The 17455-nt window shown below is 42.8% G+C and overlaps 1 protein-coding gene across 1 annotated transcript; it reads left to right on the top strand.

The window, feature by feature from the left end:
• The first annotated feature begins 4603 nt into the window (after nucleotides 1–4603).
• PDIA4 (protein disulfide isomerase family A member 4) lies at nucleotides 4604–11294 on the top strand. Its single transcript, XM_078607945.1, has 10 exons — nucleotides 4604–5035; nucleotides 6635–6815; nucleotides 7221–7426; nucleotides 7709–7847; nucleotides 8200–8405; nucleotides 8667–8825; nucleotides 9237–9388; nucleotides 9848–10007; nucleotides 10156–10389; nucleotides 10541–11294. The coding sequence occupies exons 1-10, from the start codon at nucleotides 4957–4959 to the stop codon at nucleotides 10951–10953; spliced, it is 1929 nt and encodes a 642-aa protein (XP_078464071.1). The 5' UTR covers nucleotides 4604–4956; the 3' UTR covers nucleotides 10954–11294.
• The last annotated feature ends 6161 nt before the right edge of the window (nucleotides 11295–17455 follow it).

The raw sequence follows: 17455 nt of genomic DNA, 5'->3' as shown, positions 1-17455 counted from the left end.
TTCTGGCAACAAATAGGTGTTAAGATGCTAGAACACCAAACTTAAACCTTTTACAAGGAATCATGTCTGCATTGACCACACTACTTGTGGTCAGAATGCAAACAAAAAACATACTTAGGATAATATATGCATTTTTTTGGTGTGCTTCTCTTGGCGTCCTCTGGTCTAACACCTTTTTGAGACTGGACTAAAAAAAAAGCTGTCTCTGTTGTGGACCAATCAAGACAATGCATATATTATCAGAGTGTGTTTTTTGTTTGCATTCTGACCACAAGTATTGTGGTCAATGCAGACATGATTCCTTGTAAAAAGATTTAAGTTTGGTGATTTTAACATCTTAACACCTGTTTGTTGCCAGAAAAAAGGGGAAAACCTATTCTCATACATTGCGGTGACTACATTTAAACGACTGTACATTTGGCGCAGTGTGTTTGCAACGTGTGTCACTTGGGTACACGCAAGAAATTGAGTTTTCAGGTCCATACGACGTACAGCCGTTTCAATACGGGCAAAAATGTCTATGTGTTTCTCCCTTATGGTGGGACTTTGGAGGATGAACGTTGAGATTTATAAGGGCACGGGGTGACCAATCAAATCTGAGTTGGTCTGTGGTAACGTCGGCACTGATAAGGGGTTAACAGGTATGCTAACACTTGACTGCAGGAATTCATATTCTTTGGGTCTTTTGGTAAAGTCACGTTGCGATCGAAACATCGTAGTTTTTTTTGTTATTTTCTTTGAACCTACCTACGTGACTTTACCGAAAGACCCAAAGAATCGGTATGCTAACAGCACAGATAGATATTGGCTGCGATTGACATTTTACATGCAGCGACTTTATCACGTGAGGCTTTCCCACGTCATCTGACGACCAATTCTCCCGTTCACATAATCCACATGCTGCGGTTTTACCACCCCTCGGCTTACTTTACATACTTTCCTGCACCCCATAATGTACTATATTATTTAATGTATTTTCTTTCTACGTGACTTTACCGAAAGAACCAAAGAGTAACCCCATATATTCATTGCACGAACACATAGCTTTACCTAAAATAGGACCTAGGCTCGCGAGTGCCACTAACAGCGTTAGATAACGCCTATAATCCAGCGCTGTGGAGGCGAGGGTTGATGGATAGCACAAATGTTGTGCAACAACTTTCCCATGGGTGTTGAAGTGCCATACCCTGGCTCGCAAGGAGAAGGCAGTACAGCAAGTGGACTAATCGCCATCTTTTGCCATCTTTATGCGGATAGAGTGTTCCTCTCGCATGTACAAACACTCATAAATTGGCCGAAACATGTTAAAAAAGTAAAAACTTAATGCAAGACCCTCCTGAAAATAGAGTTCTACGACTCAGCGTAGTTTTTTGGATAAACATTGAATGTTGTTGCACAGACAGAACCAACACCGTACTCTTTGCTCTGCTTGATAATACTGATTGGAATTTATAATGCGCATACGATCCTAGGATCCCAATGCGCAATGGATGAAAAGTAGAAAACAAAAACAACCAGGGAAACCGACCAAACTAAAGAGGGAATGCCAGTTTAAAGAGATGGGGTTTCAACGCAGACTTAAATATCGCTATCGACTCTGATTGCCTGCTTTGAATTGGCAGGGCGTTCCATAGCCTGGGTGCCACGCTAACAAAAACCCGTTCACCAAAACAGCACAACCTAGACATGGGAGTGCTGAGCAGTTGCAGATCGGAAGATCTTAAGGACCTTGATGGAATTTATAAATGTATTAGTTCTGTGAGTGGTTCCCACATTACTTTCACTGTTGTCAACGTCTGGTAGAGAAATCACGCTCGGGACTCCAGCTCGTTCGTCCAAGTACTGTACCGCACGAGAACAAATATGCATTACTCGGGTAAACCTATGCAGAGCAAACACAGATAAGAGGTGGCATGGGGTGATTGGTCTAAAGATGTGCTCAACGCTGGGTTTGTCAACACCCATTGCACACGTACACAGAAACGCCCTCCGGTGGTGGTTGTGGGACCAATGTGGGTTTCATTATTCCGTAAATAATTCCAGTAAGTCTGATCTTGAGTAATGCCTCCCGTGACCCCAAACCACCTTTCCCAACAGCCATCTTGACACAGCTCTGAACCACCCCCAATCTGGGTCATCTCTGCTAATTTGTACACCGTTGTAAATTAGGGCTGTATCCAGGGCTTCAATACTTCCAACTCCTCACCAGACCCCGCCACAACCCCCAACCCTCCAGGGAGCGGGACAATTACATTATATACATTTTCCCGAAACGCAGCCCTAAATCCCTCCGGCTGAAATGAATCCCTGGCTGTACGTGAACACACATTTCTGAGCACAGTTGCATCAACTGTAATCTGCCTCCGTTCAGGCATTATTATCGCGAGGAAGTTGCAGGGGATTGTGGATGAATGTTGTGATCAGAATCCGACCTCGTGTGTTCAAACTGCATGGAACGTTATATTGTGTCAGGCAGAGAGAGGTCTGCACTCAACCGCTGTAATGATTATCCAGGGAAGCAATGCGATCGTATAGGTCACACTGCAAATTACTACAACTAAGTGGCTCATGTAGTCATGCCTGAATTGCCTACAATTTAATTTCCCCATTTTACCTCATGCAGACTTTACCAGTGCTTCTGCAATGATGGCATCAAGAAGCAATTAACCTGCAGCATTGAGGTCAGTCTAGAATGCTGTTTTATAAAACCAGGCGCGTTCACTGCATGGTAACTGCAGGTGTATGGCCAGCGATGCTAATGGAAGTTACATGCAAATCTAACGATCATTTAATTGCAACCTAATGGCCACACAGCATGGACGCGACACCCGTGGATCTTGTTAGCCATGTGAAAGTGGAGGCCGACTCAACACGCAGAACATTCCAATTTTCACGCTTGTAACTGAGCAAAAGTTCAGAAGTGTTGGAGCGACATAACTGGAAAACACAGAAGATGTATATCTCGGCCAATTATGAAGACAGACGGGGATAAAAATGATGAAATACACGTCGAGGCCATAGAGAGCAGAGTGGACTCCTTTTTGGAAATATTTATTTGATCATGCGTAACATATCTGCCTAAATAAATGTTTTAATCAGTGCATATTACCTGAAAATTACATGGATCGAAAGCATGGACTCTTACAAAACACGGAAAAAGAATTTTTAAGTATTCAAAGAAGCATAGATACGAATGGTGAAATATTCAGAAAAATAACTGTATGGGTCAGAGAACAAATGCAACAAATGCATGCATCTCAAAAAAAATTTGAGGCCCAGTGACAAATTAAGTGAAATTATTTTATGACATTAGTGGGGATTGTATAAATGGAACGTGATAATGTAAAAATTAACCTTATATTATTCTTAGCTCATCCCCAGTTTTCTGCTAAATAATGTATGAGTTTGAATTTGTAAGTTATCATGGAGACGTTGCAACATAAATTGTTTCATTAAATTAGGGAAGTTAGCCTCCAAAAACAGCTTGCAAAACTCACTTCGAAAGGAACTAATTTTGATGATAGTGCAGTGAATGTGATGTTGCAACTGAAATACATTTTATCTGAAGACTTCCAGGAGATTTTTGAGGACTCCAATGTTAGAAACCTATAACTTAACTAACATGTTTACCATGGGAGTTAATTTTACCATGGAAATCCAATTGACCAGGGAATTCCAGCTCACCCTGGAAGTCCAGTTCACTATGAGAGTCCATTTCACTATGAGAGTCCATTTTACCATGGGAGTCCAATTGACCAGGGAATTCCCATTTATAATGGGAATTCAGTTTACTGTGGGAGTCCAGCATGACCACGGAAGTCCAGTTCACCATGGAAGTCCATTTGACTTGGGAATCCCAGTTCACCATGAAAGTCCGCTTTACCATGGGATTGCAGTTTACCATGGAAGTCAAATTTACCATGGGAGTGCAATTGACCAGGGAATTCCAGTTCACCCTGGAAGTCCAGTTCACTATGGGAGTCCAGTTTATCGTGGAAGTCTAATTTACCATGGAAGTTCAGTTGACCAGGAAATTCCAGTTCACCATGGAAGTCCTGTTTACCATGGGAGTGCAGTTTACCATGGAACTCCAATTTACCATGGGAGTCCAGCTGACCAAGGAAGTCCAGTTTACTATGGGAGTCCAGTTGACCACGGAAGTCCAGTTCACCATGGAAGTCCGGTATACCATGGGAGTGGAGTTTACCATGGAAGTCAAATTTACCATGAGAGTGCAATTGACCAGGGAAGTCCAGTTGACCAGGGAAGTCAAGTTCACCATGGAAGTCAAGTTCACCATGGAAGTCAAGTTCACCATGGAAGTCCAGTTTGCCATGGACGTTAGTCTCACGGTGTCACGCCTCGTCGGCAGTGGCCACTGCTTCCCCATGAATCGCCACCATTCACAGGGCCACGCGAACTCATTGGGTCTCGGTGCCGGAGTAATCGATTCTATCTTACAGATTAGATTCCTGGATCGGGCGCCGAGCCCCTCCCACGAAACGCGTTACGTCACGCGCCGCGTGCGCTGCTCGAACCTGGCAGCTCGTGATTGGCCGGCGCGTGACTTCAACGCCGTATCCCTCCGCGAAGAGTTAACCGCGGGGACGTTTTGCAACTTTAAAACAGAACGCTCTTCGCGCCTCTAACAAGCAACAAGCAACACCAACAAAAACACGCAATCGCAACAATCGCTGTCGGGCACGACGCCTCACTCGCGTCACACGCCCCTCCACGTGAGGTGGACGAATCGTGACAAAACTATTAGCCGGCACTATTTCGTCTCGGCGAAGGGACGTGCGGTGTGGCGGTGAGCGCGCGGCTATATATAAGGCGGGTCTTGAGGTGCGCTTCGCACCCCGTGGGTCTCCGCGGGAGAGGTCGAAGATCTGCGCAAGAAGTCGACGGAATCCCACAAAATTTTCACATCTCCCTTGTCAATTGAACCTGAGCGCCATGAAGGTGAAGAAGCTGTCGCTGCTATTGGCCTTGGCTGTACTAACGCAGCTGCCGCACGTGTCGGCAACTGAAGACGGTGGGTTTACCTTACTACACCCAGGGCCCAGTGTGTGGTGTGTGTGTGTGATTGCGTACGGCAAATTTTATTTTTACGAATAACACGACGGAGGGAAGACGTCTTTCGGTGTCGGTAAGCGGCTGTTGCAACGCCGTAGGAGCCACGTTCAGTTGACGCTCGAACGGTGGAGGTGGTGGTGGTGTTTGCGCTGTGCGTGCGTTTTGTTTCTCTTTGGGCGCACTTGACGAAGTTCATTGCTGGGAAGAGAATCGGAGAGTCGGCACTGGATTGTTGTGGGGCCTCCTCCCCCCCCCTCGTGTTTTGCTGCTTTGGAGTGTTCGGATGTGGCCGTGAACAGTTTGCCAGGCACAACATCCCCTTGGTTGGTTGGCCTATCGCACGCTCGCTCCGTGTGATTGTTAATTTTTAGTACTATTAATCAAGGCTATATAACGACTCCAAAGTTTTGAAGTTCATTCTAAAACAAAACTTGGGCAGCAACCCTTGCTGCTGTGTGTGTCTCGTTGTTTGCCGTCGGTTTTAAGAAGTGGAAGATGGTGACAGTGCTGCTATTAATCTAAGAACTTATTTCGCGCCGTACGTGCTTAATAATTGGAGGTGCTGGGGAAGGTCCACAAACTACACACAAAGCAGGTCCTAAAGAAATTCTCAATCTACGAGGTGTTTCGTGCACTGCTCCCGGTGGCTTTCTAACATCGACAGGCGTGCGAAATAGCACGTTGTTGTGGTCTCGTGCGAGTGGGGGGCCGAGTAAATGCTGATATTTAAATCATCTGGGGGTGGGGGGGGCAGGAAATCCCTTGCGCGGTGTTGTTCCCTGTGATGCGACAGCCGCTGTGGAACTCTCCCATTGGCCCCTTGCGCTCACGGGAGGGCGTGGACATGCCAGCAAACTTCACAACTTGCCCATTCGCATTGTGACTCCACGCATCGTAATTACCAATGCTGTGTTGTTACACGTAATTGCGTAAGGAGTATTCGTCTGCGGATTGCGTCAACGGAGCTTTTTTGGGGGCACATTCTCCGTAATCTCCAAATGTTTCCCCCCCCCCCTTTTTTTAAAGGTATTGGCCAAACATCCCAAGCAAAGTCCTTAACTGAGACTTTCATGGATGAACGGAGATATCGGTTTAACACGTAGACTTTCGCGACCTAAATCCACAAGAGTTTTTTTTGGGTTAGATCGCGTCAATATATAAACGTGTCATTAAACCCGCCACCACACGACACAGCCAACTAGTAAGGGGTTGTTACAGTCCTTAGAAATTCAAATATTTATGCGATCTAACCCAAAAAAACTATTATAGAGATATCGGTGCATCCAATTTGAAAAGTTGCCAGTATTTCCTAAAGAGATTTTTTTTGTCAATTTTAAAGTAGCCAGGAACGCGGTAAGCATTTAAAAGTTTGTTTGAACAGCGGCAGCTTCTGATTATGTACATTGTTGTATTTCGATTTCACACTTGACAACAAGAACCCATTTAAAATGCCACGTTCATTGAAGGTCGGAACCAGGATGTCGACACTGAACACAAGTGCTGCCGCTTGGATTTATTTGCTTTGCGAGTCCTTGATTTTCCTGTGTCTTGGTAACAGATGATGATGTAAACGAAGCGGCCAAAGCCGATGAAGATGGTGACGGAGACACTGATGATGACGGAGAGGAAGATGTGACTGCAGTGAAGGAAGAGAATGGAGTCTTGATTCTTAAAGACCTTAATTTTGACTTCTTTGTTGCTGGCAAAGATACAGTGCTGTTGGAATTCTATGCTCCATGGTATGCCACTGCTTGAAATCTTAATTGTTTGGCTCTAAAAGCCTAATGGTTACACCATTAAATGTCAGCATCCCCAACATTGTACTCAATGCATGCATCTGTATTATTACATTGACATGTGTATTCTATCAACTTTGCATACCAGTTGGATTCCTGAAGCTGAATAGTATTTTTATTTTAGACATGACTATAAATAAACACTCAATAAAGTAAGACCTATTGTATTCACAGCTTAATTAATTTGTTGTAGATATCCAACCTTGTAATCATAAAAATTCCAAAGTATGCACATTCCACTACCAGGTTAAAGAGGTTGAGGTGTTAAAAATCACTGCAGTGCTTGATGCAGTATGGATGGTATTACACTCCTGAATTGTAACACGCCATGTTAAAATGTCCATCCAGGTGTGGCCATTGCAAGTCGTTTGCTTCTGAGTATGAAAAAATAGCGAAGGCGCTCGCGGAAAACGATCCCCCCGTTCCCGTCGCCAAGGTGGATGCTACGGTGGCTGTGCACTTGGCAGAGCGTTTCAGCGTCAGTGGCTACCCCACCATAAAAATCCTCAAGAAGGGCCAGGCCGTAGACTACGACGGGGATCGCACGCAGGATGGTGAGTGCTCGTGAAGCTACGTGGGGCACTAATGCTATTAACTATGTTGTTGATTGGTCATGTTGCCTCATTTACATGTAAACTGCCATCGTTGAACGATGAGATGCTGAAAGTGTAACGTCATCAAACTTTCGTGGCAAGTTTTTTAAAGTGATATTTTGAATGGAAAGTTGGGGATAGAGAATGGCAAAGCAATGTATTATGGAAGTTGGAGTATTGAGTAAGTAAAACATCTGACCCTTGTCGAGGCTTTCTAGGTAACACTTGACTTGTCTCTTGTAGCCATCATTGCGAAGGTGAAAGAAGTGGCATCGCCTGACTGGAAACCACCCCCTGAGGCTGTGCTGACTCTGACGGAGAGCAACTTTGACGAGATTGTGAACAATGCAGACATCATCCTGGTGGAGTTCTATGCCCCCTGGTAAGAATGTGGCTTTCGGTGCAAATAAGCGTTAACAATGGGGAACATATCAACAGAGTTGATAAGCCATCTGATTTTGAAATCAAGCAAATTTGCTATTATGGAAGCATGGCCGTTGACTTAACATAGTAGTACATTTTAATTATATTCGTATATAATGTGATTCGCTCACTAAATGATGGTACACTTACAACCCAGTCAATAAAGCAATATGCTTTGCAGTGAAATGTTATGTTTGGAGAAGCTAATATTGTGGGATATAGGATATTAAATTAATGTTTAATTTCTCAGGATGGCAGCTCTATTGTTTTCACGTGAACAACAGTAACGATTTTCTGTCTATACCCATCAGGTGTGGCCACTGCAAAAAACTTGCCCCAGAATATGAAAAGGCAGCACAAGAGCTCTCCAAGAACACGCCACCAATCCCCTTGGCAAAGGTGGATGCCACGGTTGAGTCCGAGCTAGGAAAACGGTTTGGCGTGAGCGGATACCCCACGCTCAAGCTCTTCCGGAAGGGCAAAGCGTACGACTACAACGGGCCCCGGGAGCAATATGGTAATGATGGAAGCGCACAAAGCAGTGAAATTAGAATATCCCCGAGAAATTTGCAAGTTTGTTTGCATACTAAGTTGACCATATGGGGTCAAACTTAAACTAGTTGTGGGCTAAAAATGTATGGTAAAATCATCACTGTATGCATGCATGTTGAACTTATTTTGCACCGTACCTAGCCAACTGCGCTAATCTACTTTTGTTTCGAGCATCACACCCAACTCGCAAAAAAGATTCCAAGTTGTCCCTTTCTCCTGTTCCTAGGTATCGTGAGCCATATGATTGAGCAAGCAGGCCCTGCTTCCCAGGAGCTCAAGTCTGTGAAACAGCTGAATGGTTTTGTCCAAAACGGTGATGATTTGGTCATTCTGGGTGTGTTCAAGAATGAGCAGGATGCTGCTTTACAGCTCTTCCAAGAAACTGGTGAGTCCTTATTCTGTCAAGATGAGAAATCCTAAAGGGCATGAAAAAAACATCTTTGGTTTAATCAACAAAGTCCTGCTTTACATTTCGATTTAAAGCTTTCGTGACTGCAGGGATTCATCTTCTTGGTTCTTTCGGTAAAGTCACGTAGAAGGGAAGTAATAAAATAATAAAAATAAAACATTTATTATATTATTTTATTATATTATTATATTATGTTTTATTTTTATTATTTTATTACTTCCCTTCTACGTGACTTTACCGAAAGAACCAAGAAGATGAATCCTGCTTTACAGTTTATGCTTGTGGCAACTTGTAATTATGTATAGATTGTTATCTAACCCAGTATATGTTGGTGAAAATGGATTGCATGCAAATTTCACAACTTAAATTTAACACTTCCCTTTGCAGGTAACAATGTCAGAGAGGAATTTAAGTTTTACCACACATTTGAAGAAAATATTAAAAACCATCTCAAAGCTGTGGATGGGCAGGTGGTCGTGCTGCATCCTGAGCGTTTCCAATCCAAATATGAACCCAAGCAGTACACATTTGACATCCAGGTCTGTTTTTCTTTAACCAATTGCACCACATGTGGTTATTATTGCACACTACAGATATTCAGTATACGGTTGAGAGACTGAAGTTGTATTTTTAAATCCTTTATATTAAGTTCGCTTGCTTGCTTGCGCGCTTACGACTGTGCAAATCTTTCGGTCGTTTTTTAACCCACTTCCCGTGATCCAATCGAGCTGACATTTTGCACACAGACTCGTTGTGCGTGACAATTTCTTTTCGTGAAAAAAATTCCAAAATGTTACACTTTTTAGGAAAAAATAAATTTTATTTAATTACCAATTGCTTAATGGTGGCAGGCAATCATCTGACCCATAGGTGGCAGCCATCTCAAGCAAGAGGACGAGATGACTCTTGCCGCCACGCATATAAAGGATTTATAGTGAAAAACTTTGTTTTTACGGGTTAATTTGTACAATACTAAAATGTGATATATTTTTTTATAGGCGGACTCAACAGATTCTGACCTCAAGGCTTTTGTGGAAAAGCATTCGGTACCACTTGTGGGTCAGCGCAAGCCCTCGAATGACGCCAAGCGTTATGCTTCCAGACGACCCCTTGTCGTTGTCTTCTATGGAGTGGATTTCAGCTTTGACTACCGCACAGGTCTGTGCTAAGATGAAATATCAGTTTCTGAAACTGCAGACTTCTTTAAAACCAATGTTGTGTCTGGAATTAACACTGCACTGTTATCATTGGATTTTCTTTCCGATTTCCCCCCCCCCCCTTTCACCATGCCTCTTTGACCATTCAGCCACACAGTTCTGGCGTTCCAAGGTGTTGGAGGTGGCAAAAGAATTTCCCAAATTCACTTTTGCCATTGCTAGTGAAGAGGACTATTCAAAAGAGCTGAGTGACCTGGGACTAGCAGAGAGTGGTGAGGAAGTAAATGCTGCAATCCTTGATGCCTCGGGCAAAAAGTATGCCATGGCACCGGAGGAGTTTGATGCAGATGTACTGCGTGACTTTGTGATCTCCTTTGAGAAAGGTGAGTGAGGCAGTGCAGGTACTTTTTACATTTGCACATTTTGTTCTTGGGTTTTAGCATTGCTTTAAAAAAATCTGCTAAACCTCGGGTTAAATTGCACGTGGCACTAACTTTAGTTTGACCGTCTTGTTGTTCTGCATGATGCTCGCAGGCAAGCTGAAGGCAGTGGTGAAGTCTGCACCCTTACCCAAGTCCAACAAGGGCCCTGTGAAGGTGGTGGTAGGGCGGACATTTGAGCAGATAGTTTTGGACAACAGCAAAGATGTGCTCGTAGAATTCTATGCACCATGGTGTGGCCACTGCAAGAGCTTGGAGCCTATCTACAAGGATCTAGGGAAGAAGTATAAGGGTCACAAAGGGCTTGTTATTGCCAAAATGGATGCAACGCTTAACGACATCCCTCACGATTCCTACAAAGCAGAGGGTTTCCCTACCATATATTTCGCCCCCAGCGGAGCCAAGGATCGGCCCATAAAGTTTGCAGATGGTCCACGTGACCTGGAGTCACTGAGCAAATTCATTGAGAAGCATGCCACCAAGCTGTCAATGAAAGATGAGCTTTAGCAGTGCCACTGTGGACTTGGAAAAACTGGGGGAATCAAATAGATTTCTGCTTTAGTATTGGTTGGAATGTTTATGGTAGGGTCAATTGAGGGAGTGGGGAAATTACAAATTACTGCAATTTCTGTGCGGTCTTATTTCCTGTACTGGGCCTCTGGTCAAAAATCAGTCTGTTCTCCATGGTATTTTGTTCGCAGCATTATTTGGTCAGTTATGCTTAATGTTGGAATTAATTGATTGTTTAACACTGCAACATCCAACTTGGATGTATGAACTCAAGATTGAGGTGAAATATTTGTAAAGAACTACAAAAAGTGCTTCTGCAAATAAACATTTTTATTTAATGATGGTCTGCTTATGTTTTTTGTGCCCCATTCATTTGTTATAGTCAATCCAAGTGCTTTATACATGCTTGTACATCGTGTCATCAACTAAAATATACAATTGGAGAATTTTAAAATAAAAGTTTTTTTTTTTTGTACCGGACAGCCTTGCATCGTGTTCAAAATGTACATATGGGGAAAACATACAATATCCTATTTTATTCTAACCTATTTTTTTTACAAGAACGAGGTCTGTCTCAACTGACCTTGGACAGCACGAGTTCATGCCTTTGCTGTAACAATGTCTAGCTGTCATCACTGCTGTATCCAGGGACCCTAAACATGAATGGGTCTATGGACTGCATGAGGCTTCAACGTGAGAAAGTTACCTTCACTTAAATCGCGTTCATTACTATTTTACTCCATTTGGGATATGGATGAGCTATTGCAGTTATTTTTTTTGCCACGTGGAGGCAGACAATGAATGAATTTTGAGTATCTTAACCATTTGAGTGCCAATTGACACATGCATATTACTCTTTGGTTCTTTCGGTAAAATCACGTAGAAATGAAATAATAGAATACGACGTTTCGATTGCAACACAAGCAACCATCGGGTACAAATGAATAAGAAAACACAGTAAACTTGTAAATATAATGCAATACAACACAGTCGGCCAACTCAACAGTCAACGCCCCAACTGGTTGATTACATTCTTCCCAAGATTGATACATTTGAGAGACAAATAGACACGGAGACCGAAACAAGCAGAGAGACTCAAGAGACATGGAGAGTGCCTTCTGTTTGTGACTCTGCTTGTCTGTCTCCGTGTCTGTTTTGTCTCAAATTTAGCAATCTTTGGAAGAATATAATCAACCAGTTGGGGCATTGACTGTTGAGTTGGCCGACTTTTGTATTGCATTATATTTACAAGTTTACTGTTTGTTTCCTCATTTGTACCCGATGATGGTTGCATGTGTTGCAATCAAAATGTCGTATTCTATTAAATTTCTACGTGACTTTACCGAAAGAATCGGGAGTAATTCCTACAGTCACGAAAGCCTCGAATCTTGTCGAATCGCCTTCATTGTTGCATGAAAGGGAGAATAAGATGAGCTAATTTTGTATATTCCACTTGTGCTTGGCTTTTGACAACTTTACTCAAGTGGTCTCATTTTATAGTGGAGGCGTGATATTTTTAATTAAACGTCATGTCTTGGGCAGAGCCAACATGCACTTACAGGGAAGCGTTCGTGGGCAACGTCACTTTCTGACAATATTTAATTGTCTAATTCTAGAGATAACGCAAAAATTGTTGGCTCACTAGAATGCTCATTCAGCCATGTTATAACCACTGCCAGATACAATATCCTTTTAAAATCACCGTTATGTTCCTGCAATGTGGAACATAAGGCTTGTGGATGGCCTGGTTTCATTGCTCTAATTCAACAGTGATGATCTTTGGGTGTGCCCCCCCCTTTTCCCCACTTTTGGTTTCCTCACCCATTGGCATCATCCCTTCTCACGGCTTGTCGCATTGCTACATTTTTCACAACAATCCAAGTGCTTAATTTTTGTTGCGAGCTTTTTTTAAATCCTTTATATTAAGTTTGCTTGCTTGCGCGCTTACGACCGTGCAAATCTTTCGGTCGTTTTTTAACCCACTTCCTGTGATCCAATCGAGCTGACATTTTGCACACAGACTCGTTGTGCGTGACAATTTATTTTCGTAATTTTTTTTTCCCAAAATTTTACACTTTTTAGGAAAAAAATAATTATATTTAATTACCAATTGCTTAATGGTGGCAGGCAATCATCTGACCCATAGGTGGCAGCCATCTCAAGCCAGAGGACGAGAGGACTCTAGCCGCCACGCATATAAAGGATTTATAGTGAAAAACTTTGTTTTTACGGGTTAATTTTTCTACTTCCTGGTGCACGTGACAATTTGGCTGTTGTGTGAAGGGTTCAAATTTTGTCATTGCGTCGCCTAGCTTAAATCAAGTGTCAATATTGGTTTGGAAACCTCTGTATCAACATATATAATGTACTTAATCGTCGTGTTTACATATTCATATTTACGTGGATAAAAGTGAAGGTAAGCAGTATAATTTCTTAACATGGAATAAATACGGAAAATGTAAGACGCTTAATAAAACCAGACACTTTTGCATCTCATTTTGATGGGAGATGACCCTGTAGGGCACTACAAATAGAAAAGTAAACAATTTATAAAATCTAGAAAAGTCAATGTAAGAAATGTTCTAGTAACAGAACAGTTAAGTAATTCTAATCAATACAATATTTGAACCGCCAGTCATGCCACATGTTTCAGAGATTTTGCTGTGGACACAAAGTTCACGGTTGGCCCATTCCTTTTTGTAAAATCTCATGCCAAGTGAATGATATACATATTGTACTATGCTACATCAATAACCACGTGTTTGAAGGCTGCTTAAGTCTATTCAAGGCAGAATAGTTGTATACTGCATTTACCGTAATCTGTGTTGATATTTTAAATGAATTGAACACTGCCTTCTAGCCAATGTACCACTAATTCTAACGGTGTTTTCTACGTTTTGTTTTCCCATTGCATTTTTGTTTCCTATATTAACTTCAATACGACTCTCCCTTTAAAAATCGATTCCTGGTTGCTCTTGCTTTGGTACAACGTTTCTCTATCAGCAAGAATTCATGCCACGAAGGCTATAAATGCTTAGGATATCAAAAGTCTGGTCCATTGATGAGCACGTATGCATACATTGCCAATCCGACTCACATTCATGGTGAATCGATACCGAGTCGTTGTTGACAAGGAATATAAATGATCGTTAAATCGGTGCACTTGTGAACATATCACCTGGGTAATGGACACTGCATACTTAACCGATTCTTTGTTTGTTACACATTCATAAAATGAGCTGTGCCTGAAGAAGATAGTTTTGAATCCGTGCGAATTACCTTCTATGGCAAAAAGGTTCCGAAACAAAATCGTAGGGCTACAGTTTTGGAACTCCTATAATAGGCCAAAAGAGAAATACGTGGATGAGAGAACATGCTCATTTTCACGGCATAATTCAAACTGTTCAAACAGGAAGTGGGCCTGGGTAGAAGGGATGAGGACCGATTGTCAAACATAATGACAGAGTGGCAGCCAAGGAATGGATGAATTTGAGAGTTCGGAAACCTCAGACCGAGCAATGAAATCATCCCGTGTCCAGGTGCTGGGCGGATTCGTACATCGCAACATCGTGCAAAGTGGTGGGCTCTTGGCCAAGGCCTTTTGTAACCAGCGGTGGATTGACCGTGGATGGTGATGACGATTAAATGGGCGATGAGTAGTCACCAGAAGTGTTTGAAGAAATGCGAATGTGACGATGCCAGTGGGTCAACATCGCTGTGTTGCAGGTGATGCCACAAGCCATAAGGTGGCGCTGCTCGCCTGGACAATGCACCTTGACGTCCACAGGAGAAACCTGCATGAGTCGGTCCATCTATTATTAAATTCTATAAACATGGAACGTTTTTAATGACCGAACAAAAACCTCAACAGATTCGTCATTAACACCGCTGTCGTTAAAACTGCTGTCAAAGTTAAAATGTGCAATAGGCGACGTATTGGGCAATGACCCTAAATATAGCACGTGCTTGTCTCCGTGTGCTCAGTCCTTTCTTCAAGACGTCGGACATCACGGTATCCCAAGTGAGCTCTCCATGATATACTACTAAATTGTGCTGTGGAAGAATTATATGCTCTGAAGAAGGGCCAAGTCCCGAAACGTCGCCTTCTATATATTTTACAATTTAAAGTCGTGTCAATGATTGTGAAGGTATTGTAATTATCCGTTAAGATCACACATTTAATCGAGATTAGCCTCTTGTCACAGCAGCCCTTTTGCCCACTTCAGCAATTGTTAATTGCTGTGGTTGTCCCACCTAATGACGGACGCTTGCGTTGCGCCCAAAACGTCGTGATTTAATTTATTTTATTTTATACCTACGTGACTTTACCGAAAGAACCAAAGAGTATGGATCACACATTTGTTTAATTGCTGCGTTTTGTACATGAACACGGTTAATATTTGTTTAGTGTTTGTAGAGGTACACGCGTGAGGTCAACCCCGAAAGTATATATTTGTTTGATGTCATTCTTCAACTTCAGAGTATTCTTGAAGTCCAGGACTGCGGCTGCAATTGAAATGTTTGCAATGCAAACTGGGGAAGTTACTGGTCGTGAAAAGTCCATGTTACAATGTACGTATGTTGAACTTCTTTCGCACCGTACGTAACTTGTATATCTCCCACGTAAAAGCCGAGTGGTGGTGGTGGTGGTGGTGGCAATGCACGCTTGTAATCCAGCACCGTGGAGGCGAGGCTTGGTGGATCGGACACATGACAAATGTTGTGAGACACCCTTCCCGTGGCCATCGAGGTAGGGATGAACGATTCATCGATTTAAAATCGAAATCGCTATTTGAAACAATGCGATTAGGAAATCGCAAAGGCTGCGATTTTTTGCGATTTGAAAAGTCCTATTACTTTCTTATTGAAATTGTTTAATTTTGTATTATTATAACTTTATTTATTTAACTTAACAATTGTTCTATGTTTGATTGTTCTATTTCAATTAAAACACTTTAATACATACATGTTGGAAGCAATTCATATATTTTAAGTTCTCATCCTTGCATTAGAATAAATAGAGCAGTTCATATTTTGATGGTATCATGTGGTAATGCTCCATCACATGTTTGAAGTCTATTACACAGTGAATATTGAACTGAAGCTTGACTTAAACATTTTAATCGCAAATCAAATCGCAATCGCAATATCTGTCAGAAAAATCTCAATTGGATATTTTCCCCAAATCGTTCAGCCCGACATGATCGAGGTTCCAGACCATGCCTTGCCAACAGAATGCAGTACAGAAATGTGTGAATTGATATTATCTACACTTTTTGTATGGGATAGAGTGTTGCCCCCTTGCATGCGTGGGTCTTCTCTGGGTCCTCCAGTTTCCTCCCACAGGGATCAACGTTCACTCTTTGGCTGAAAACATCTCCATATATAGAGAACTCACTGCCTGGCAGCCTTCCGTCTTGTCTGTGGTTCCCCGGTAATTGTGAGATGCAATTTGCATGACGTGGTTTATGAAGTTGATTCGATTTTTGTTTTGAACCAGCTGGCTATGGGTCAACGAAGGAAAACTATTTGGCTGCAGGCTGTTATTTACATTGTTACACTTGTGTCCCCAGAAAAGACTTTTTAAAGAGTGTCCTGCCCAGTTTTAGCAGTAGGGGGCGATGTTACTCCGTTTCATGCAAATTAAGAAATTAACAAATAATGTTTATGCATTGGGGATGTTTGGTCAATACCAGTTACATTATGGGACCTCCTTTGCCAGTACCAAAATATGAAAATAGGTTTTTGAGACTAGGCTCGAAAGAAAGCTGTCTCTGGTGTGGACCAATCAGTTTCGAAGACAATGCATATACTTTCAGAGTATGTTTGTTTTGTTTGCATTCTGACCACAAGTGTTACCACAGCGTGCCCCTGTCGCCCATAAGCAAAATCTTAAACAAATACAAGATCCAGGTTCGTTTCAACACAGTACACATAATCAGTGATTTGATCCCATCTGTAAAGGATGTGATTTCTGACATGCAATAACCCTGGTGTCTACAAACTTAGTGGTGGCTGCGGCAGCAGTTACATTTGTAGTGGGTTCCACGGAGACTGGAGACGTTGTCTTTAGAGGCAACACGGTTTATTGTAATTCTTTAACAAAAGCCCCCCCTTTACTCCCACTACCTGGGGAGGTATGGCCTCCGGGCTGACGTGCCCTATCACTGGGGCTACGGGCTCTGAGTCCTCCGGCTAAGGGTGACCTAGGAGAGGCTTAACTGACCCGACCCAGCCAAGGTCCGAGTCAGACCACTGGTCCGTGCTCGGCCCCGGCCCTTAAAAGGACGTCGGGTCCCGGGGTCCCAGGGTCCCTAGCCTAGCTGGTCTTCAGTCTTCGTCTTCAGAGCACTGCCTCGATCCGTCCTGAGGTCCGTCTTTTATACCCACCCCTCGGGGACTCTCCGCCCCCGGTACCGCCCCCTCTCTGGAACCTTCCAGGGGGATCTAGAATAACCCCCCAGCCCCTCACCTGGGGTCGGCGGGGGGGTAACTCTGC

The sequence above is a fragment of the Lampetra planeri genome, chromosome 2 (genome assembly GCF_965212315.1).
Source record: "Lampetra planeri chromosome 2, kcLamPlan1.2.h2, whole genome shotgun sequence".
NCBI classification, from domain to species: domain Eukaryota; kingdom Metazoa; phylum Chordata; class Hyperoartia; order Petromyzontiformes; family Petromyzontidae; genus Lampetra; species Lampetra planeri.
Note: the sequence above shows the minus strand (reverse complement) of the source record. Positions and strands in the feature narration are given on the sequence as shown.

Excerpts from the sequence above, each read along its gene's own strand:
- PDIA4 (XM_078607945.1), top strand. The coding sequence starts at position 4,957 with ATGAAGGTGAAGAAGCTGTCGCTGCTATTGGCCTTGGCTGTACTAACG. Across the intron at positions 6,816-7,220 it reads TTGGAATTCTATGCTCCATG|GTGTGGCCATTGCAAGTCGT; the intron begins GTATGCCACTGC and ends ATGTCCATCCAG. Across the intron at positions 9,389-9,847 it reads AGTACACATTTGACATCCAG|GCGGACTCAACAGATTCTGA; the intron begins GTCTGTTTTTCT and ends ATTTTTTTATAG.